Below are 25329 nucleotides of genomic sequence, written 5' to 3' on the forward strand. Positions count from 1 at the left end.
GTTATAGCTTATGCAAAAAGAAAGCAGTGATCACTTTTTTGTCCTTGCTTAATTTGGGGAAAGACCATGCAATAATTAACAACATATACAGAGGAACTTTTGGAAAATATTTGGAAGAAGTACACTTCCCTTATTCTATTGGTGCAATGCAAAATGAAGGAATCATGTCTTGGGTGAAAGTATCATGTCTTGGGTGAAAGGATCATGTCTTGGATGAAAGTATGATGTCTTGGATGACCCCCATCCCCCCAATGCTTTAATGAGCAGGTTTATGTCACTGATGCACAAACAGATCCTGTGATCTACACTGCAGCTGCACTGGATCATTTATGACTGCACCAGCAAACTAAATCTTGTTGATCCCTTCTGCAGCATTTGCAAAAGCATCATAAACCTGATCTGAGAGAAAAGCTCAGCTGAATGGCCCAAAGCCAGAATGATCTCTACACTCTCAGTGCTCGAGGTCAGAAGAATAACACCCGGCTGTTGCTCAACAAACAACAAGCAGTCCGTTTAGTAAACTTATTCCTGCCTGTAAACACGCTTAACGACCCGGACAGTTTTAGGTAGCGACCGACAATCATGTTTTCAGTAGAATTACCAGGTATTTTTGCAGCATTCAGTATTACAGAGAGAATAAACCCACCTCGGCAAGCCGTTTTTCCGCTGTCAGATCAGGACGTTGCTCTCATTGCAGCTGAAAGGGGCGTGTCTACAAAGGGCAAATGGGCGTACCTGACGTACAAAGACCCTGCCTATACGTCATTACGTCATTGCGTCCCTCGGAAACCGGAACTAAATAATGATAAAACGCTTATACTTCGCTCCATAGGTATTCATCTGTGAATTATCCTGGTTGTGTAAAATTGCATAACTAATATTTTGAAAATGTATAACGGTCAGCCTCGTATGCCATTTCTACGGACTACATATTTATTAGAGCAACGCGAGTCTTGTTTGGACGAATCAGATACCGTCTTCTCATCCGGGTATTTTATTTTTTTATTTTTTTTATTTTTATTTTATTTATTTATTTTTTTTTTTGCGCAAACCCCACCTCCCTTGCTGGTCAGATAAATAAATATATAAAAGATAAAATAAATACGTTGACAGCTCACTAGCTCATGATTTTTGCTTAAAGTATTTTACAATGAAATTCCTTTTTAAAAATAGTGTTGCTAAGGGACATAGTTAACACATAGTTACCGGAGATATCTTAAAGCTAGCGTGTTCATGGGATATGTAGTTTATTCGAAGTAAAATCTATTTGTATAATAAAAATGATCTTGGTCTCATCTTGGTCATATCAGATTTAAACACTATTTTATGTCATACAAAACAATGTACCACTAATAATTTATTATAGGCTAATATACTGTTATTAAAAAAAGTTCTGTAAAGACAAGTGGCTTCGGGTATTAACAGCCTGTTATAATATGATTAGAAACTCTCTAAATGAGTTATAATTCATTCTAAAGTTGGCAGTGATTTATAGAACAGTTATGCTTTACTTTGCAGTGTATAGTATCATCTAAACAGCACGTGAGCCATATTTCAGCCTGTAGCCCTTAGGCGCTGGTTAAACTTTAAGTTAGTCATGAATGTTGTATAGCTCAATATCAATATTATAGCATTGTCACTCTCACATTCCCATCTAAAGTCCTCATTTCACATCAACTAGACCTGCACTTTTTAAATTTTCTGATACGAAATCATGCCTTATTGTTTAAATCTATTTAATTTATTAGACTAGAATAAATAGTGAACAGGAAGTGCAAGTGTAGCAGTACAGTGGTGGCAATTTTCGGTACAATACTGCCCCCTAGTGGCCAAACCCTCAATCCAAAGGAGTTTAACTACACTCAGGAAAAAAATCTACAAATTCTTAATAAATAAATAAATAAATAAATAGTAAAGCTTTAAAGGTACACCATAAGCATAGGTAGAAGACACACTGCAGGTACAAAAGGTGTACACTTGAGGGTCCAACCCCAGCAACAAGGAAAGGTACAATGTAGTACCTTTTTTTCTGAGTGTATAATTCAAACAACGGATAAAAAATTTGATAAATCAAGAAGCAGTGCATGAGTGGTTAGCTACACTGCCTCAGACAATTTAGTTTAACTGAATGAAAAAAGAACATAAAATATGAACTAAATAAGCAGTAGGGTCCAGTTAAGACCTGAGATCACAGTGCTCACCCCCGACCACTAATGATATTTTAGCACACAAAAGTATCAGCACCACACAGAAATCAGTTTTAGCAATTCATATTTCTTTATTTCAAGGATAAATCAATAGGAAAGTTGAAAACATACTGTAAGGGAAAAGAATAAAGCAATGCAATAATGCAACAAGCCAAACAACCAATAATGAACATATACAATATGCATATACTATATACTGACTCTGTAACAATTTGTTCACAAGAATAAATGATGTAATATGTATCAAGCAAGAATAACTGCTGAGAGCATCAGTGTGCAAAATATTCACGAAGCAAAACAGTGCAAAAAGTGCAATTATTAATAATATCTAATGAATCTATTGAACACTGAGATGAAGCTCAAAAAAAGGCTTAAAATCACTACAGAACTTGCACTGAGAGTTTGTCAGATAGTCTGTGGTTTGTTTCGTCTGCTAAGTTCATGGGCTTATACTTCTATGTTCTGTTGAAATTAAATATCAATTTAGGTTTAAAAATGTGAAACCATTGTGCAAATAACTAGGCTATATGCAAATCAAAAACCTAAGGATTATATTATTATTATTATTCATTAAAAAATTAAAATGTCTTATTCAAGGAAGAGCTAAAATTGGAACCATAAAAATCTGTTTGTCATTAGTGTGTCTTTCTTCTTCTTTATATGTTCATTTCAGAATGCAGTGTCTTGTAAATTATATTATAAATGGTGTTTCATGCCATATTTACACATCTACTGAGGAGAAAATAGAGTAGGAAAATATCTTCGATATTTTTAAAACAGTACATCCATTACACTGCAACTTCATCCCTTTAATGATCATCCCTCCATAGCACATCAGTTCTATTCAATTTTAAATAGCCAATGTATAATCCATTTATATAAAGAAAATATTGAATGAGTGCTTCACCAAAAAGCTTTATTATTTTATTATACTTTGGAGGTGAACTGAGTTAAATATAAATGACTAAATGATAAATGACTAAAATGGAGCTATTGTCAATTGTGGAATAAAAATATAATGTTCCACAAGTGCCTAATTAGAGCGATCACATATAGCTATATCTAATTTTTAAATATTAACTTGAACTCATGTTTAAACTTATATTAGAAGAAAGATTAAAATATAGGGTGTTTAAAAAACTCTTGATTGGCAGTGTAGTGTTGTTCACATATGTTGTTGTTGATTGGCCAACATCGCTGCTTCCCATCTCTGAATGAGGGCACTTTTCCTTCGGACTCTGGTATAAGGTGCCTCGGGGAACTAAAGGAAAGAGTTTCACCCGTAAAACTGCTGCATTGCCAGTTTCATGGTGAAAATGTACAAAGTTTAATTGCACGTCACAAACGATGGAGAAACAGGGTGTATGAGCAATGGTATGAGAAATTAAGCTCGCATGAAATGGTTCTTTTATTTGCATGCACATGGGATACATTTGAGTAACGAGATTTAATGCACTTTTCTTTTTGTCAAAATTAGCAGTAACGGTTCCATAGTAATACCATGGGTCATTTTCGCAAGGGTATTGTTTAATACTAGTAACATGAAGTTTAAATGCCAGGACTGAGAGACACTGTTGGTTTGTTTGAGCGAGATCCTTAACCCCCAGGCTCACAACTGTATGCCTGAATTAGACTCTGGCAAACGAGTAAATGTTGCCTTCTTAGCCAGCTGAGTAAATTTAAAGTCAATAAGTCAATATATTTGACTTTAATACATTGTGTCATGTATTCTAAGTGTTTGATGAGTATTTGACAGCAGACATGTGAAAGTCTACATTACTCAAAGGCATCCATGAAGAACACTGGCATGTAAAAAACAAACACAAAATGTGATTATATATATATATATATATATATATATATATATATATATATATATATATATATATAATACATTAATAATAAAAAAGGAATTTAAAAATGTAAACAAAACTAAACAAAATGCAGACATGATGATGATGTACCTTCTGATCACAGGATAAAGTGGAACGGTCCATTTTGCGTGCCTTTAAAGGGGAGGAAGGGGAGGACTTACATTTCGCTGGCAACCCTCCTAACATAAAGACAAACCCAAAATGTAAAAACAGTTTTATTAGTCAGACATCCTATAGTTATTGACATTATGGAACTAAAATGAGTTACTACTCATATATCGATGATATAAATTTTGTGTCAGTGTATCAAAATAATACATGAGGAAGTCCAATACTTCATCTTTAGAAGCAAAATAAATGTTCCCGTTGGAAAAGAAAACCATTCTGCCTTTATATGATTGAATTGACTAGGATGCAGTGCAGTGTACTTGCAAGTGGACTTTTCCTGTTACGGCATCTGAGTAACTGGCAGAACTTTTCAAAGCTAGATGTTTAATAAGAATATTTAAAGTATTCATAGCCATTTCAAATGATTTATGTTTTAACACACTCTTATAATTAGTATATTTCAAAATAACATTTGTGTTGCTTTACGCATAATTGTCACATTAACTACATGGTTCAGTGTTGGAACAAATGGAGACAATATCGCTTAAAATAATTTACGATAACTACATTTGTGCTTTGACAAATATTTAAATCAAATACCTGGCTTGTCATAGGTGAAATTCTGCAGTGAGTTGGGAGACACCAGAATCGTGTCATACTTCTCTTTGGCGTACAACTGCGCCCTCTGCCTCCTGAATTCTTCATCTCTCTGCTTCACCTCTTTGATCTCTTGGTCCACCAGAGATAGTGTGCTGTGTGATCGCAGTTTGAAGAAGGGATTGTTGTGGAACGTGCTCTCTTGGGTATCCTGGCATGCACTGCTCAGGCAGAATTCGGAAGCACTCCGGATGATGAGATTAGATGTTTCCAGGATGATGACGTTGCTTGAGTCTGAGGGCCACTCATGGAACCTGTTTGTCACTGGAGAAAGCAGATTTTTCCCTCTTTGCCTCTGGTTTGTGGGATGCGAATCTGGCTCAAGGATGATGACGTTGTTGGCCACCATTTCATGATAGGTTGGTTTTGATGATGGCGAAGCAGTTATAGAGAAGGTTGGTGGTATAGTGCTGGAAGGTCTTTGTGACCTGCACCTGTCCTCACGTGTGTTATATGTCTTCTTATTCTCCTCTGGATTTGACTTAGCCATCATCAGAGTCACTGGTCTGGGTTTATTCTGCACAGGTTCACTAGATGATGGCCTTGACATGGCCCTCTCTCGTTTGAAACATTCCTCTCGCTCCATAGTCTCACGGATTTCCCTTTCGACTGGAGTTTCTGGTTCATCATAATGAGACCGGTAGCTTGTATCATCCAGGCCTGAGTCATCTGAACACGGGCTAAACTGGGTATACTGGTAGTCACCAAGATTTAAATTGTCTGAATCTGGATCTCTCTTGGTCCGCTCCAAGTTGCGCATGGGTGTATACATGATGCTCTGTCCACCTTGCTTTATGGTAGATTGCTGGACCTTGGCCTTGCATTGTTCCTCCATTTTCTGCCACTGCTTACGAGCCATCCTGAAATCCACATGCTCTGTGCTGACATTCTCGCTCTGCATCTCCTGAATCACGCAATAGTCTTGAGGCAACTTCTTATCAAGCTCGGAGGTCGAGGCAGACAAGCGCTGCAGGTTGTGTTTCACATTTTGACTTGGATCCACATCATTCTCTGAGATCTTGGATAAACTGCTGTAATGTATGGAGTCCTTATAGGAAATGTCTTCCAGCTCACATTCAGTGGAACATTCCGGCTGCTCAAGAGTGTCAACACTTTCTGTCAACACTGTTGGATCTTCATCTTCATCAGGTTCAGCTTTAATCTCGGACTGGCTATTAATTTCATCCTCCATTGCATGGTTTTGGTCGTTTGTCTCTTCGTTGACATCAAGTGTCTCTTCATTGACATCAAGTGTATCTGATTCCAAAATGCCATTAAATTCATCTTCATCAACAACAGGAGAAAACATGGTCTTCCACTGCTCCTCAGCATCGCTGTCCGACGAGACAATAGCCATCTCCACATGCAAGCAATCACTCAGGTCATCTCTATCATTATCATGGCAGGATTCGGTAGAGGCATCAGAAACAGCCAGCTCCTTGATTTGCTGTTCCAATACAGATTCTGGTTCTATTTTCGGAGCTTCCTGTGGTTCTTGGTGCTCTGGCTCTTTTGCATCAAAAGAGGATGTAATGTTGTTTTCTTCCTCCACCAGCTGGCCTTGTGCTTGGGCATCCGTGTCAGGCTCCGGAGATAGCACAGATTCTTTAAGATTTGACTCCTCTTCCTCTGTGTCTTTTATCATCATGCCCTCTTGTTGGTTTGCGCTTCCGTTACTTTCCTCTGTGCCCTCACATTCATTGGCTGTGTCATTGCTTTTGTGCCGAGTTGCGAGTGGGGAGTTGCCCTTTTCAGTGTCCAGGCAGTCGGAGAAATGTTCATCAAAACACTCTTTATCATCCACGCTGTGGTGGTATTTGGCCTCTTCTTCTTCCCCAAGATCCATTTTATAGTCTTTTACATCAGCCATTTCTGAAAGCTGGCTGGTCTCCATGGAGACGGCCTCAGGGAGGTTTTCTTGCTCTTTTTGTTGCTGGCTTAAAGAGTCTCTCCTACCTTCATTTATTTCATTCCCATTTGGTCTTTTCACACCAGCTGTGGCTCTCTATGAAAGTTAAGTTGAAAAAGTTTAGGCTCATGATAACATAGAATGGGGCAAAAACATTAACCAAGAACATCAAACTGATGTCAGACCAATATCTTCCCATCCTCTCAGTCTCTTAATCAAGGAACTATTAATAAACTTGATGGGTCTAGTAGTTCAATCAGTTGTCTAAAGCTGTTACACTGAAATGTCATCATGTCACTTTAAGTTCATTGACATGGATCCATCACATATCATGAAACAGGATGTGAGTGGAGATGTTTAACTGGCTAAACTACCGTGAGACAGGTTTCAACGCAAGCATGGAATCTGTGCAAGTGGGTTAAAGATTCACAACAAAGGGTGTTTCACTGGCCTAAAATGAATCCTAAATGCTTAACATGTGCTTGCATTTCATGATTGCAACCCTCACTGATATGTAACAATCGCAAAAGATATACAATTAGCCATGACTGGCAAAATAAATGAAAGTCCAGGAATTTGAGTTCAGGTTAAAACCTTTGATTTCTAGCTGCAAACTGTGGTTCAAATATTCTTAACAGTTCCACACATCTGCATTCTCTGCACTTCTCTTACTCAATTTAGTTTGCATTATGGAACAATTACAGACTCCAATCTTCCCATCTGCATCTCAATTACAGGTAAGATCAGACACAAGAAGGACAGACAAGATCCTAGAAGAGTCGAGATGGATAGTCTTCCAGTGCTTCTGATGGCACTTCTTTATCCTTTCTTCCATCACCTTTTCCACACATCAATATCTGGAGGATTAATCCCATGTTCAACCAAGGATTTCATCTAAGCCAGATATATTTTACTTCATTTGTGTTTTCTTGTAAATGGAAAAGCTGTAATGTCTGACAAATCCTCCAAAATATTCATATTTTTTTGTTTGTGTGGAATTAGGGATGGGGCAGTATGATAAATTCATGGTATGATAACTGTACAATGTTCTTGTGTTTCATTTAATCACTGAAACTGTACAACATTTTCAAAGCAAAACAAAACGTTATATAACACTGCAGTACCATTGCGATTAGTAATTTATTAAATTAACATTTAAAGCTGACTGAATAAAACAGGCTTGCTCTTAGAAAGCTGAGAACTGTGAAAGAGAAGGCTGAGAACCCAAATGTCTGAACGGTTTGTTCTGTGAAAAAACATTAATATGACCTTGCTTAATACAACATGGTACTGTATTGCGTAATATTAAAGGAAGAACAATTCCAGGTGTCCTTATTACTGTAGAGTGGTATATGATCTCACGTCTAACAGAAATGTGTTCTAGCTGTGTTTCACTCCAGAACATTTGGCGAGCGCAAATTTTTCATTCAGTGTCAATGTTCAGAAACAGCATGAAACGGTTGCTTGGAAACAGAAGGTTGGAATCGGAGGTCCTTCGTGGATGCAAAGTGAATCCACCCAAGTCTTGTTTATTATAAATGATTATAGACTATCAGTGAATTCCGTAAACTTTTGCAGTTTGATTAGGTTTATGTAGGAGAACTGTGCAATGGAACTAAAATCTATTTAGGTGGAAAGGGCATCCTGTCCTCTTCGATTTGACTGTTATTGATGAGTGACCAGCATTTGCCCAGAATACACTCTGCTTGTTTTGGAAATTAAGCTTCCACTGTCTGGGCAACAAAACCAATGAGGTCTGTCTATAGACTGTACACAGTATATAATTCATGAATAACAAGGATAAATTTAGAAATAGCAATGCTAACTACTTGAGGCAATTTGGCACCTGATTTATTTATTTGTTTGTTTGTTTGTTTGTTATTGATTGATTGATTGCCCTTTGCCATTCTGGTTGGTCTTTGCTAAATATGCCATGATGTCAGGCTCTAATATAACTTAACATTATGTGATATTATATATTATTTTATATAAGGATCCAGTTACTGTATATAATGTGAATATTATGAATTTAATGAGTAAATGTTATAGATCTAAATAAGTGCAGGTTTTCAACAACTGTACCCAAATTTGATGTCTTTACACAATATTGTGGCTTAACAGTAATATCTTTTAAAATGCAAAGTAGTTTGAAGTATTGTGTATCATCCATCATGACATACTTTATCTATTTATTCATCTTCAGTGAGGGTTTCATCTTGGTCAGAGCTGCCGTGGATCCAAAGACTATCCTGGGAATACTAGGTGTGAGGCAGGAATATACCCTGGACGGGTCGTCAGTCCGTGGTAGGGTACCGTGCACACAAACACACACATTTACATGTTCTTTCACACCTAAGGGCAATTTAGAGTCGCCAATCAATCCGTTTTTGGGAGGCAGGAGGAAACCGGAGAACCTGGACTGGAAGAAACCCATAGACACAGGAAGAACATGGGAAACTCTGCAAAGCAGTAACCTGAGCTCAGGCTCAAACTGGGGACCCTGGAGCTGCGAGGCAGCATCGCTACCTGCTGCACCATGCCGCCCACATCACTTATCGTGATGTCATATCATATTGATCAGCCTTACTGTTTTCGCTTCCATTTCTTGTATTTCAATCTATTGTTCTACTTTAATCCATCTGAATAGCTTTCATGTTTTGAATAGGTTGTAGGTTTCGAATTGTGCGATTAACAAGTTCTGAATTGATGCATTAGTTTAAAAGAAAAGAAGAAAAAACATTTACACTGCCATTTCAAATGTCAATCAACTGGTCCACTGGCACTGAAATGAAGTCGCCCTTGTCTGTCATTCAGATGTGCAAGTCCCACTGGGTTCATGTTGGTTCAAATGAGCCTCACTAACTTTATACTGATGCCAGATCTGCAGGACTGGGTGCAGCTCAACAGCAGGAGGGACAGTCATGAAGAAGAGAGAGTCATAAAGAGCCAGAGATAATAGCACACAGTAGATATGCTCTGCACAACACATTGCATTTTTTAAATAAAGGATGATGCACGATGGCTGTGTGCAAGTGTTTCTGTTTGCAAACGAATTGGAAGGATGCAAAAAAAAAAAAAAAAAAAAAAAACATCATGGGTACCTACCAGCAGCTTTAAAACGAGCAGCCAAACGGAGATCATCTCCAGCCTACCGCAGCTCGTGCATGCTTGCACGAGTCGGAGCAGCACGAGAGACCGGGCGGCAGCGCGTCGCCGTCGCGAGCGAATCATAGGGTTCAGTTGCTGCCTTCTTACCTATCGATCACTCAGCAACAGTGTGCCGTGAAGTAGAGCGGATGGAATATGCATTGGCAGATTGGCAGGGAAGCCTGAGAGCTGCTGTCTGGTTAAATCCATAAAGATGCACGCAGACTGTTCTCTCTCTGCACAGCTCTACAGGAATAGAGATAGACGCACGCGCAGGCTGCAGTCAGCTCTGCCAGCAGGGGCTCTTGCTTTGGGCGCCCACACACTTGTTATAAGCAGCTATTGAACGCCTGTGCTCATGCAATTTGAGTCTGAAGTCCATGCTTTGAACCAAATTTGATGGGTGCAATCGTTTGTGCAAGTCTCACATGGCTAATTGGTTGTTTGGTAAAGAGTGTGACTTGTTTGATCTTTGAGGCCCTGCTGAAAAAAACAATAGAAACCCTCACAGAATCTGTAATGGTTTATAATGGTGTTTTAATGGTTCTAATGGGAGTTGTATTGGTTTTAATGGAAACTGTAATGGTCCCTGGGGGTCTTTGAGTTGTTGCCTTCTATTGGTGGCATGTTATGTCTAGTGGATACCATTAAGGACCAGTAATGGTAACGGTTTTAATGGTTATGAAACATTACATTAGACTATCTGTAATTTCTGTTTTTTCAGCAGGGGGATTTCGCTTTAACTAGCCTTCAGGGATCTGAGTCACTTTGCTTCTTCACCTTAAATCATTATTCAGTAATTCTACTAATTATTCAGTAACTACAGTGAAAATAATCTGAGCAGTGGTTCTCAAAGTGGGGTCTTTTCACTTTGGTACATTTTTGGAAAGGCAACCCATTATTATTAATTATTAAGGTCCAAGCACTGTGTACTTTAAAACATGCATATCTCTTGTGAAATAAGGTGTACACTGGATGTTCATCTGTCTGCTGATTTTTTAGCTAAAACCATAGAAATCTGACTTTTGAACCATTTAGCCCAACCCCTTTTAAGTTACTATTATTCACATTATATACATAACCTACTTCTGCAAACTAATCCTGCGATTTTTGCCTTATTTTAACAAATTATTCAGCAGAGTCTGAACCTCAGTAATGCCCAAAAGCATGTTGAGATCTGTAAACAATATTCATTCTGACATATCGATTATGCAATTTCCTAGCCCAGACCAATTGGCTTTCCTGGTGACTTTCTTTTTCAATAATAACTGAACAAATAATAACAATGTGAACAAATAATAACATAATATCTAATGATCATTTTACGGTGAAAAAATAATGCCCCCCTTCCCTTGCCGTATCAAACTGAAATGACAATATTCCACATTGCATTTTCAATGTATTTGAGTTCATAAGCTATTCTTTCCACATCGAATAAATCTAATAGCTACTCTTAATTTCTATCCTATTATTGATGGTCTAATATCTACCCACCTCACTGATACACACTTTATGTTGTATACATATTTACAGTACACTGCATCCCCCATGGGTTGAATACGACTGTTTTCGACCATTCAACTGAGAGAAATGTAGTCACTGAAATTTGGTGGATTACAACAGGCCTGCAAAAAAGTAAGTGATTTAAAACACAGACCAAATAAAGCATCATGAGTTTTTATCAGAATTACACATTCGTTTTTAAAAATGGTTTCCTTGCATGGTTGAGGAACAGAACATCCTCCAGGACTGAGCTCTGTGTTCAGAATGTACAGCATGGCCCATATTGGTCAAAAAAAAAGTTTATCGCCACAGGAAGAAAGGCTAGAGAGCTAGGAGATCTAGAACAGATCTCTTGGTCCAGTTTGCCTGTTTTCAGTGCTAACTCAAGCTGTGCTGTGTTTTTTTTTCCTTCATCACAATCCAACCCACACATAAGTGCATATCAGTGTAGCCTGCATAAACACCAAGACATTTTAATAGACACACACTCACAGCAACTTAGTTTTTCTCTTCTTTCTCAGTTTCCTCCCACAGAACTGCAACATTTGCGCAGCGCCCCCTCCAAAAGCCGCCCACTCTGCCAACCTCCATCTAATGCTGAACAGTGACTCACCTCATGGTGCTGAGACAGCACAGATGTGGCATGAGCTATGGCAAGGCATCATTCTAGATGTTTGGTGTGTGATTGTGTGTGTGTTTGTGTGTACTTACCGATGGCTGCCTTAAAGGTTGTCTGCATCAGTCTGCCTCGAAGTGTGTTCGATGTGTGAATGAAACGATACACTCTGATTGAATGTGTGGGATTCAGCCAATGGATGACGGCAGTTTCAATGACAGAAGTGACAAGCACACACACACACCCACGCACACACACACACACACACACTCACACACAAACGTTTGTCTTACTATCTTTGTGAGGACCTTTCATTAACATAATGCTCTGTCTGAATCTAACCCTAAGCTTAACCTCAGTAACCAAAAGGAAACATTTTTATTCTTTCAGGTTTTTAAGTGATTGCTGCAGTTTTTGTAAAAAATAAAATAAAATAAAATAAAATAAAATGAAATAAAATAAATAAATAAATGAATAAAGCTTTTTTTTTTTTACACTTGTGGGGGCCAGCCAAGTGTCACAACCATGCCACGACACACACACGCACACACACACACATACACACACACACACGCACACACACACAAAATATGTACCAGCTATTTGTGCATGTTATAGACATCTAGCTATAATGTGACGTAAAATAGATAACAAATAAATTTAACACTTGACTTCACATTTAATTTAAACATAAAATTGAATCATATTACCTTCTGAGCTAAGCATCACATTCTTTAATATCATTCATCATACTTAAGTATTCACGTGTTTATCCAAAATATAACACATTTGGTGCAAAATAATATTAACACAACTTTTTTTCACATAAAACATGTCTGGCCAGCGTTTCCTCTTCTCATTTCCCTTTGGTGAAATATTAGTTGTTCATTGACTGCACTGCTGGGATTCCTACTTAGTTTGCTTGGGTTGCTGTCAGTTTTTCTGTCTTGACTATGAGAATGGATACACCTACTCATATAAGGGTTTTCTTCAATTTTACCATTTTCAATTGTTTTAAAACAAATCAAAACTATTTTGTATTTGAAATCCCTGACAGTATTCCTGATGAAGCTTTGCACACTCTCGGCATCTTCTCCACCAGCTTCCTGAGGAGCTTCACCCAGGCTTAAAATTCCCAAACAGCTCCTCACTGCTTCTACTAAGTTCTAACCAAAAAACTATGAGTTTGCAGAAATGATTCATTTGAAGGAAAAACTACTTGTTTTAAGTAAAATACAACTTACATTATTATTCATAAATATATTTAATAAATGGACATTAACTTCACTATATAATATAATTAGATATATTCTTAAAGCACCTAGCAGTGGAAAACAAAAATGCCTGCTCATCTACGAAATTACCTACAAAAGATAAATATGAATACATTTTTAGTTACACTCAAACCCCATACAATATGACAGACTGTCCTGATAACACATGATACATATATTATGCATTTATCATAATTATAAAATGTTTTTTTTTCTTTGCCTGTTTCTCAGTATCACTGTCAAAACTCTTTAAAGGGATGTTCACACACCATATATGGTTAATTGTGGGCGTGTCTGGATTTAATTATCCTGTGTGATGGATATGTGACATGCACAGGCACCATGGTTATGAACAATTGGTATTTATTAAGCTTTATTACTATCAGGAAGATTTATGTTTTATTTCTTCTTATAACAATATTGTAAACTTGATTAAAATAAACATTTCCAGATATCTCTTCATAATATCAAGTTCGAACCTGTCTTATTTTATTGACAAATGCAAGAAGAATAGTGGTGATATTAGAACTGAAATATCATGTCTCTGTTGTAACATGTCCAGTGCTGGAGTCTAACAGAGCTCGGCTCAAATCAGCCGTCGTAACCCAGATGACATAAACAGCTGCTACAAACATAAATGACACACTGATCCACTCACACACCAGCCCAGATCCCCTTCAGCTTTCCAGATGACATTCTGCCATTTACTTTCTCACCTAGTACCTGATGATCCATATTAATATCGGATTAAAAATGGAGCAACACTTACAATAATTTAACAATTATTTTTTTCAAACATGAAAACAATTTTTGCTCATTTATTCTATTGAACATGATACTCCATTTTAATAAACTACTGTATATTTCTATTACACATTGAGGTCATTTGTATTGAGAGTACGAAAGAATAAAAGTGTTTGCAGATTGAACCTATCGGATTCCCTACATTTTTTTAATTTCTACTCCCATCTGTGCTGTTGAGGCTCGCTTCCATCTTCACTGTTTATATTGATATTAACTGTCATACAGATGAGATAAAATGGGTGGAATAAAATAAATTACTGTACGACTGTCTTGCTATATAATGGATCATCCATTGCTAAAACTTCTTCCTTTTCGTTATGAATTTGGTTTATTAGAGTTATAGATTTGGTAACAAAGTTTAGTAAGTGGACATTACATATGAAGAAGTAAACATTAGTGCCAGATCTGCTTATTAGTAGAAAAAGTGCTGGTTATGATATTATCAAAAACAGATGACAGGCAAAGACAATTACAAGAAACAGTACTGTTTATAATATATGATCATAAATACTGTAATATTTGAGTAAGGATATATGTTTTATGTGATATTTTCCCCATTTCTCAAAAGTTTATACATAACAGTAAATAGTAAATAGTAAACAGTAAATTTTGTAAATAGTATAAACATTGTAAATACATTATAATGGAGATTGGAAATGGATTTTATTGGGGTATCATGGTCTTCTACTTTCATTTGCTATAATTTATTTACTTATTTAACCTTTTTATTTTAATTTATTCATCTTCAGTAACCGCTGCATCCTGGTGAGGATGGATCTGGAGCCTATCCTGGGAACACTGGATGTGAGGCAGGAATACACCCTGGATGGGATGCCAATCCATCACAGGGCACCATAGACACACACACACACACACACACACACACATGAGGCAATTTAGAATAGCCAGTCCACCTACTGGCATGTTTTTTTAACAAGGTGGGATGAAACTAGAGAACCTTGAAGAAATTCATATGGACAGGGGAAGAACATATGAAACTCCACACAGACAGTAATCCGAGTTCAGGATCAAACCTGGGACCCTGGAGCCGTGAGGCAACAACGCGACCCACTACATCACCACATTTTTAATATATTTACGTGTTTTTTCTCCTAATTTATTTAGGTCCAATTCCCAAACACTAGCTAGGTCACACCAGTTACATGACAGCTTCTTGTTCCAGGAGGGTGACACCTGCACAAAATCATTTTAGATTAGCTAAAATCTTATGGTTCCAGTGCTGCCGCAATATTATTGTTTGCAGGAACGATTAACACAAATGTAATGTTAGCTTTTGTCTATTTGGGGAATGTTATGTAAGTGACAGCAAAGAACTCTGTGAGAGAAAAAGATTATTATTAGATTATTGCCATTAGAACATCAGAACATTGCAGCAAGATTATTTTTGGGTACACAGCATAACCGCCTTAGGAAATGATGAGTATATTATTGACATTCTGATTATAATAAGACTGCGGTTATGTGGCGGTTTGAAGCAATTATGTATCTTTACTAACTTAATTATTTTGGGCTTTTTGAGTCCATTATACATTTAATCAATTTTCACATTAAATTTGCTAATGACATGCTGCTGACAGGAATAAATCTGAATTATATCATGGTTCATAAGAAAGAAGGGCTGAGATTTGAATCGATGACCTCTCAGACTCAAAGCGAGACTCTTATCCCTATGCAAATCCAGTCAGACGTTCTTGCTTCTTTCACTCCAACTGGATACCTAAAGTTCTTGCGAGGTGAGTCTTTTTGATTTTGTAGTCAGCAATCTTCAGTTTCCTCCGTGAAGCCTTTGAGCCGAGTTCCATCATCTGCCACTTGCTACACCGTTTGGCTGTACAGGGAAGCTGTGAGTGGGAGAGAAAAGCAATCGATTCAACTCTCCGTCAGCTGAAACACTGCGGGGGATTATGGCAAGGCCATGCTACTGTGCTCAAGAATAATACTGTTAGCATCACAACAGACTGAAAGCCAATTTTTGGGTTTTTATCGAGCCTCTATTTTGACTTGTGTACAGCGAAAGTTTTCTGTTTATGAAAAATGGGTTAAAGCATCAAGACTGCTTATATAAGACAGAGAACATTAAAATGAGGGGAATTAACAACCCACCATTAGGAGCTCTCTCTCTCTCTCTCTCTCTCTCTCTCTGTGTATGTGTGTACATGTGTGTACATGAGTGTGCGTGTGTGTGCGCACGTTATTCAGTGAGATGTGTGGGTGTGCATGCTCCATTTAAATATGAAAATCCTGCCATCTACAGAATGAGCTGTGCAATTAGACCAGACTGCTTCACACATCACTTATTATAATCTTTCGCATCCTAATGGCTCAAAGTCTTTAGATTTTACATTAAATTCAAATAAAAACAACTTCTATATTCAATCTGATTTATTATAAACACAACACACAACACACTCACACACAGGCAGAATGAAAGCATATCATTAACATGTTTGACAGCAAAAGCAGGACAGTCCATGACATTAAGTGTGACTGCTCACATCTCCACAAATGACAAGCTGCCTTTGAATTTTGACAAGCAAATAGAAGACAGAATAAAAAGAATTTCATGTTTTTAAAGTGTTTCACAGGTAAATTTTGGCAAAAATGAAATGTAACCAATTTTCATCTTACCCTAAAGTAGTCGATTTGTCAAGATACCAATGTTTGGTATCTGTTTTTTTTTCTTTTGTACTACCAAGTAAGGGAAGCTGTATGCCTTCAGTTAAATTTGAACTATTGACTATATTTTATATTGACTATATTGAACTATATTCTATATTCTGTATGCCTTTAAACTAACGCAAATAATGAAATCATTGATTTCAAATAAATTTTGTTAATACTTTACCCTGGTATTATTTAACACGAGTTATCATGAACAAACCTCAGCACTAATACACCATAATTAACATTAACAAAATCACAGTTGTGTTAACTGATGCTTTTGAAAAAGTAGACAAAATTTTCTGAGGGTGACGCCGCTGATAATCCCTTGCTCATTTTTTTTTTACTACTCTCCATTAAGAATGAATGTGTGTGAAATTCCAGATGGTAAATTCAGGCTCAGCAGTCTAAGACCTTCTCTGGACTGTACAAACATAGCTTCGTGTCAAGTTATATGTTATGAATGTGTCAATAAAAAAAGCTTTACATGACTGAGTTTGTTAAGACAGAGTAGAAGGTGAATCAGCACACAGAAAAAGCGGTGTTGTTCAGCGTAGGCCATGCAGAAGCCATTCAGAAGAGCAGCTGCAGTTTGGATAGCACGAGAGAGTTAGTGAAAGAAAAGTCATTCAGTGCTACATTAGCATGCAGCAGTATTTTAGTCTTGCTTTTTTGGAGTTTTTTCTACCTGGAGACGACGTCTCAGAGGCCAAGTGTGTGGACGCATTGTTGGTATTGAGGTTCTGGAGAGAATGGACGTGTCTTTTTTGGAAAGGAGTGTCACTGGTTAAGGCTTCTTCTTCACCGTCTCCGATGATGACGAGCTCTGCCTGAATGGAGCCTTCATAGCTCTGTGCATCTTCCTCAGCTTTCTGATATCCCATGAAGATCATAGAGACAGGTTCATCTGAAGGCAAAGTGTTTAGGATGCTGAGTTTAGGGTTCTCTCTGTAGGACAAAGGAGGTACTTGATTCACAACAGAGTCCACATGCTGACTTGGAGTTCTTCTGTGTCTCTCTCGGGGGTCGTAAAAGTGCTTTGGGTCACTTCTTGTTTCCCCTCCATATATCTCATAGCTGTTGCCATTGCTGTTGTGATAATACTCATGTTGGTCACTGTAATGATGGAACATGTGAGCAGGTTCATGAATTTCCTGGTAGGGATAGTGTAGGTTACTGTGACTGTACTCTAGCTCTGGCCATTCACTCATATCCATATTACAAATCTCTGAGCAGTGGCTATTCTGGTAGTTCTTGATACACAGAGGCTCATTTTGCTCTTGAGGCTTCTTCCTTTTCTCTGTGGCCTGTTTGAGGAGCTCCTCCACCTCCTTAGGACTGAGCTCATCCACTCCATTGGCTTCAGGCTGTTCCAAGGCAGTATGCAAAGCGTACACAGACTTACGGCCGTCATCGTACACCTTGATGCCGCGCTGCTGTAATTCCTGGGCCGGGACTGTGCTGGTGGAGACGACGCGGCTCTCACCGGTGCGCAGGTCCTTCTGCACATTGATCTCCATTGCAAACAAAGCTGGGAGTAAGAAAAGATGATAAAAATAAGATATGCAGACCACAAGATGTACATGAATATGTTTTTGCACATACATACTCATATGGGATTGCTATCTCCTATAATACTTGAACAATCAATCCATCAATAAATTGATCAATCCAAGAGTAAATATACAACAAATCAACCAAGTAACAATTAACCATTCTCACCATCCAAACATCTAACCAAATCATCAGCAAACAAATTAACCATCCAGCCAATCAACTAACAATCCAGTCAACCAAACAAACAATTATTACCAGGTTTCTGTTGGTCAATTTTGGTTCCTTGATCCACAGTTGGCTGTTTCCTCATGTTTAAAGATTTTTGAGTATCTGGAATTCCTGAATAAACATGGATAGGTTCTGCAAAGAACATGACAAATTATAGTAGCTAACAATTATTTCACCAATCAAGTGGAAATTTAAAATGTAGGCCTAATTATCTAATAAACAATTTCTTTACCTGACTTGAAATTTTCATTTGCTGCCTGTAAGGAAATTCAAATATTGAATTCTGATGACCATAAAAGCACTCTTAATACCATAATCTACAAACGCTAACATTCAAAATGCTCAAACTTTATCTTTTACATAACATACATCCCATTTAAAAACAAATGTGCATCTTCAGGAAGATATACATCTGTACTGTGTGTAAACAAAATATGCATTAATATTACCTTAATAATGTCCTCTGTGGACTTCTCAATGGCTTTCAGCCTGTTCAGGATGAGGCCTTCATTTGTGGAGATGTTGAGCTCTTCCCTCTCCAGAGCCTCAATTTCTTTCTCTATCCTACAGGACACAGTGGTTATGTGACATAATTGAGTTTAGATGGATGGTTGGCTGGCTCTAGCTCTCAATATGTCCCTTCTTGGCACCCACAGACCGCAGCTGAGTTCTGGTACAGAATCCAGACACAGCTCTTTCAAATCACACAACCTCCATCACTCTGGCATTTCCTAACAATGTGGAATAAGCTGGAGGTAGCAAGAGGGTGTTGCAAGTCGCTAAGTGTGATAGGAGAAAATATGTGGCAACAACCTGTGAGTTCACTTTGTGAAATATGGACGGCACAGACTTATCGTCTGTCTCAGTAATTTCACAAATTTATCACGAGTGAGACAGACACCAGGATTGCCAAGCTAGAGTGCAAGAGCTTACAGTATATATGAACCTATAATAGCTCATAGCATCACACTGTTGCACCTCTGTTGCGTCATGCTTCATTCTTATTCTCTGGCGTGAAACCAGGCAGTGGTAAGGGGCAAATGACTCGAACAAAATGCAGTTCTCTAAATGCCACTACACTACAGCTGCTCTACAAAGTGCCCTACTACTTTGTTTAGCACAGGAACGAACTGAATACAGTTTATTTGCCTCTAAAGGTCAATCCATTTTGGGTAGAGACAGTGAAGCATCAGGGACTGGGACAAGTAGAGGTGAACAAATTAATCCATGAGGCAGATTCTCATTTAATTTGTGTGTGAATGCATTTGCAAGGGGGCTGAGATTGCAGTATGTGTTTTTTTTTCTTCAGTTTTTTTCAGTTTTGACCAGGATCTTTGATGATCTTACTTCACAGTGTTGGCAATATATACATCATATGTGGTTCTCAAATTCATGCTGTCTAATATTTGTGGTTTGAAATGGAGCTGTGTAAAGTCACCACTGAGCATTCCAATCCACTGACAACAAGCAAACTATCTATCGTTTTTCCTAACGATCCTAACCTTATTTGTATAAAAGTTTTTACAATATACATAATCTCAGAGCAGCTTTACAGCATTAGTGCCTTAATTAAAGGTGACAGTGATGAGAAGAAACTTCCTAGGATATAGCAGGAAGAAACCTTGGCAGAAACCAAGACACTGGCTGGTCCTGGATATCGCAAGTTATTTTCATATCAGATATCTTTGGAATCAGTACACTTGAGGTAAAGGAGGATGTTCAACAGTCAATTAAGAAAGGCAGAGCTGGGACTTGTATGCCCAGAATAGCTGCAGGAGCTTGCAGGCCTCAGGTGGGCAGAAGCAGGATCCAGTTAATGTTGAGAAATTTTGATTGTTCATGTATTATTAAAATAAAAATCTACCATGTTTTCTGAAGTATTTGACAAATAGAATGGATAATAATTAAGGTATACTTGAGACCTAAACACACACCCTAACCCTAACCCTAACACATGCATGAGAGTCTACTTACCGATGAATGTTAGCCTGTAGTGCTTTGGTCTGCTGGGTGACATCCTGCGCTTTCTGCTCCTTCTGGGCCGCTCCAGCACTCGTGCCACCCATAAGCCATAGATCTCTTGCAGATTTTTTCTGTTTGACATGTAACAAAGAATGTTGCTTCTATAGATACTGTTATATTGTTAATAATGGACATATTGTATGTAACAAATGGACATATATATTTTTGGACCTATGTATTTATGACATATGTATTTAACAAATGGACATATATATTTTATATAATTCATAATATAAAATATTAATTATGAGACAAATAATATTTTTCAAGATTTACATCTCCGCATGTCTTTTATCGTATTTCCAACCAATCATATTTCATATTTCTGAAAGGAAAATACCCTAATTCATATGAGCTAAAATTCACCTTCAGTTGCTGAAGTTTAAGTTTTTCCTTGTCGATCTCCAGCCGCTTTGAGACAATGTCCTCCTGGATTTTTCGTTTTTTCTGCATACAGATGTTCATATACAAGTTTAGGTTTAATTTTAAAACAAATTCCTTACCATGAAAGCTAACATTATAATAGAATTATGTTTGTCATACAGACACTCAGCAAAGCCTTAATATTAAACAGCACAACGGAGCACAATGATTGGCAAGCAAATCAGTATGAATATACTTTAAACTACAACTGCAATAAAATATGATCTTCTACATAATATACACAAGTTTCTTTGTAATAAAAAAGACTACATTACTGTAATGGCTTGAAGTCTCTCCTTTAACAGTTCTGCCTCTTCCATTGTGGCTCTAGAGAGGGAAAAAAGAAAACATATTTATCAGATCCAGATATATTTATGAACGCATTCACAACTTTATACTATTACATTTTGTTAGTTTGAAGTTTGATTAATATATGATGATATGTGCTGAGTGGATGTGGATTAGACTTTGTGAGCTGAAAGCGATCTGGATCAATTGAAGATCTGTTAGGAAATCTCATGCTACTCTCTTCCTCACTGTGATGCCAGGAATAGCATGAGTGGTGGCTCTGACCCACACACATGGGCTCCAAAAATAATCTCCCTGACAGGATTTTGTCATCACAGGCAGTCATCATTCATCACTCTCCTAAATCAGCGCTGTGGTCCAGTGGAGATCTGCATGTTTCATACACCATGAATATTGTATATGGAAATGTGGTCAATATTCTATTATCAGTACAGTGTAGGTTTCACATGCTATATCATCCCAAAATAGAGACTATTCATACAACCAGTGGATTCACACTGAAGCCCATCCTCTGGCCCATAATCATGTGTAATTCCAGAATCTAGGGTTATTTTTATACTGAATAGTCCAGGAATTCCAGTTTCTCACAAATTTAAGTTAATAGCTAATGATAACAGTATGAAACTACTAGTTAGGACTGTATATACAGTATGTATGTATATATAACTTCTGGGTGATGGAGGTCAATCATAGACGTCAGTCAATCAGTGATGGAGCAGCAGTTCGTAGTTTGCTGGACAGGAGCTAGTTTTTACACAAAACAGTGTGTAATACAGAGCCAGACATCACATAAGCAAGTCTAGCTGAGATAACTAAATATTCTGATACAGTTTTAGATGAGTGTGATGATTTCAGCATGATAAATAGTGGTGGTAAGCTTTTGTTTGTTAGTTCCATTAGTTTCGTAGCATTAGTTCAAACCTAAAATCTAATTAAACATTTGAGTGTAAATCGGATTCCTTCAATCTATGTAAACTATATTTTACATTTAACATTTATTTAACTGCTACCACAAGCAATCAGCTGTATTTCTATATGCCATCATAAAATATAATAATAATAATAATAATAATAATAATAATAATACTAAAAAGTTAACATAACAAATGCTTAATGGAATTAGTGTAGCTTCCACTAAAAGATTGAAAGGTCCATGAATGCTTGAAGCTGTATGGAAAGTAGGCAAATGGAAAGTCCCGTTCAGACCCAGCTGTTAGAACACAAGGTTTTTCCAGCAGGACACACTCCTACACAGACACACACACCCATGAGAAAGAGCATGCGATCCCCTCCTGTTTCCTGCATTCCCAGAGGCCCAAAGCAGAGTCTAGGAATAGACAGCAGGCCACCCGGAGCTCCAGACCCACCCTACCCCACTGTGACACTGGCTCATACATCTCTGACGACGGACAACAGGTGACATCATCAACATGACTTTATTTCCTGCACAGCATGAACAAGTAGAACTAAGTGCCAATGGCATCAACGGGGATGCCTCCGTCGCCTACAAGTCTCTCCCTTCTCCTTACTAATTTGTATGCCTGAAATTCTCTTAAAATATGCTTCAAACAAGAAGGAAGCTATTGACGAACAACTATTTCAGACATTTGACCTTGCTGTGACCTTGACCCTGTTTGGGTCAATTTCTAAATCTACTCAGTTCATCTGCTGGTACCAGTGATAATTCCTTATAAATCCTACAAACATTCAACCACTCGTCCTTGAGATATCGTACTAATGAGAATCTCAGATGGACAGACAACCCAAAAGCATAAAGTCTCTACCACCTTTAACTGCCCTTTACGAACCACCCTTAAATGTTCATTATTGTGAGTTGTAGCTGCGCATGGAGATTATGACATATGGACTGATACCAATAAGGTACAAAATGTGGCTTCACACGTCCAGTCCAGTTTCCTCAGTTAGTTGCTGTAGGGAGGAAGTTTCCTCTAATCTGCACTAATCTGATCAACCGTGACTTAAGCGCCAAATCTCCTGTGGCATCTGCTGCAATATAACAACTGCACAAACACTGGGTAACACACAGCTACTGTAATACACACAGGCATTACTATAAACTATGAAAATTACTGCCAGTGGTTTAGCAGATACAAGCTAATTGCTCTCACATAATTAAAAGTGTCAGTCATACAGTTTATTTGTGCAAATTGGTGCAATAAAAAAACAGTAACACAACAATTAGGAGGAACTTCTAAGTGGATTTATTTGCTGTAGCTGCTAATATAATGACGCAAATACTAGCAGCAAAAACATGTGCATGTAAGACAGGTATAAAAAAAAAAAGTCTGAGATCTATTTAAATGGTTCGCACAACTTTAACATCATACTTGTGAGGATACCAAGCAGAGAGTATGTCATAGTGTGTTGTGCACTGGTTCATGATTCATAAGACACTTAACCAGTTTAAAGCCTGAGTGAGAACGAGTCTCACTTCAACACATATGTGTCATTCAATCCATCAGGACAGCTTCCAGGAACTTGCTGTGCACACTTCGTGGCATTAACAGATTAGTTAACACCCAGCAGTTAAACAAGCAGAAAAAAAAAATCATCTCTGACCCCTTGCACCGAGGCCACCACATATCTGAACTCCAGAGGAATGTGTACCAAACCCACCAGACACCAGAAAAGCTTCTTTCCACATGCAGTCAGACTTATGAGCACTTAATTGCCTCACAAACATGATGACTGTGTCACTGATGGCATTGCGTTTTGTGTTCAAGATAGTGCAGTGTGCAATAGTTATCTGTGCAATATTCTCACCTCTGAAATATCCTTGCATATGATATCCACTTCTGTTCATAGCAAACATGTTACATTACCAAGATGTATATATGTTATACATCCGAGTCTTTGTTATTTTACTGTAATATTGCAAAGCATGATTTGATTCAGTTTGATTCAGTAAATCATTTTGATATTTGATTAATTTTCATACAGAAATTATAATTCGTGGTACTTTAAAGTAAATGAAGAAATGAATTCATAAATAAGAAGCATGCACACGCTTAAGTCTTACACACTGTTATCTTATAATATGTATGTCCATAACGACAACAAGAGCTCAATAACCGACTCAAATTCCTTGTATAATTCATTAGGCCAATAAAGCATGATTTGATTCAGTAGAAGTGATTGTTTTGGTATAAATTTCATACAGAAATGATCATTTGTGGTACTTTACAGTAAAAAAAAAAAAAAGGTGCTGAATTTATAAATAAGAAGCATACACAGAATTAATTCTTACACAGTTGAATTAATTTTAAGTGTTAAATTAACTGGGTGTATATAAACACTGATACCACTAATATAATCTTAAAAATATATTTAACAATGTAGGTATTAATGTCCAACTATATTTATGAGTAGTGTCCAGTCTGACTTTATCCAAAAATAATGTCATAAAGTAAACATTTTAACCCAACAATTTTAACTCTGTAACACACACACACACACACACGCACACACACTTACCGGGTCTTCTGAAGGGAATAGGCTCAGACTGCTACTACTGCTACTTTAACGGCGCGCGCAGGTGCTGTGGGCGGGGGAAATGCCGATGACTGACATTGCGCTTCACCAATCAGACGAGAGCACGTTCAAACAGCCCGGAAATTGCCTGTGTAAATGCATTTAATATTTTTTTAAACATTACAGCTGTAATGTAATAATTCATTTTTCTGCTTTGCGTGCTTGCTACAATATTTTATTGTACATTGTAACAAATGATTGGACTCTTTTGCATAATGCACCTACTATTTATAAGGAGATGTATGGAATTTGCTGTGAACTTTAATACAAGTGCAGGGTTAAGATTTCCCAGAAAAAAGTCATACTTAAATTTAAATGTAAACTGCACAGACTTTGAATGAACTGCACAGAAAATTGAGTTAGATGTGACTAAGTCTGTTAAATTTAGCGGTGTAAAAACAATTAAACATAATCAGTTACACCAAATGACTGCAGTACTTGGAAAGAAATATTTTCA

The 25329-nt window shown here is 37.5% G+C and overlaps 3 protein-coding genes across 6 annotated transcripts in view; all 3 read right to left on the reverse strand.

The window, feature by feature from the left end:
• Positions 1–793, reverse strand: part of agla (amylo-alpha-1, 6-glucosidase, 4-alpha-glucanotransferase a) — a 32539-nt gene extending 31746 nt beyond the window's left edge. For both annotated transcript variants that reach the window (XM_026934833.3, XM_026934832.3), the window contains exon 1: positions 647–793. The gene's annotated coding sequence lies outside the window, so the exon portion shown is untranslated. The remainder of the gene's footprint in view (positions 1–646) is intronic.
• Positions 794–2254: 1461 nt separating this feature from the next.
• si:ch211-153l6.6 (probable serine/threonine-protein kinase kinX) lies at positions 2255–12232 on the reverse strand. 3 transcript variants are annotated; one of them, XM_034310635.2, is made up of 4 exons: positions 12117–12232; positions 4790–6851; positions 4172–4260; positions 2255–3468 (listed from the first exon to the last, which is right to left on the reverse strand). In XM_034310635.2, exons 2-4 carry the CDS (start codon positions 6738–6740, stop codon positions 3373–3375), a joined length of 2136 nt encoding a protein of 711 aa, XP_034166526.2. In that variant the 5' UTR covers positions 6741–6851; positions 12117–12232; the 3' UTR covers positions 2255–3372. The 3 variants fall into 3 exon arrangements, with proteins under 3 accessions (XP_034166526.2, XP_026790538.3, XP_053095892.1); XM_026934737.3 differs by lacking the exon at positions 12117–12232 and adding an exon at positions 9861–10219; XM_053239917.1 differs by lacking the exon at positions 12117–12232 and adding an exon at positions 9861–10221 and having other exon boundaries at positions 3369–3498.
• A 508-nt stretch (positions 12233–12740) lies between these two features.
• palmda (palmdelphin a) lies at positions 12741–24890 on the reverse strand. Its single transcript, XM_026934749.3, has 9 exons — positions 24816–24890; positions 21287–21338; positions 20955–21035; positions 20541–20659; positions 19016–19130; positions 18799–18823; positions 18594–18698; positions 17470–18312; positions 12741–15961 (listed from the first exon to the last, which is right to left on the reverse strand). The coding sequence occupies exons 2-9, from the start codon at positions 21329–21331 to the stop codon at positions 15936–15938; spliced, it is 1359 nt and encodes a 452-aa protein (XP_026790550.3). The 5' UTR covers positions 21332–21338; positions 24816–24890; the 3' UTR covers positions 12741–15935.
• Positions 24891–25329: the final 439 nt, after the last annotated feature.

The sequence above is a fragment of the Pangasianodon hypophthalmus genome, chromosome 14, assembly GCF_027358585.1.
Source record: "Pangasianodon hypophthalmus isolate fPanHyp1 chromosome 14, fPanHyp1.pri, whole genome shotgun sequence".
NCBI classification, from domain to species: domain Eukaryota; kingdom Metazoa; phylum Chordata; class Actinopteri; order Siluriformes; family Pangasiidae; genus Pangasianodon; species Pangasianodon hypophthalmus.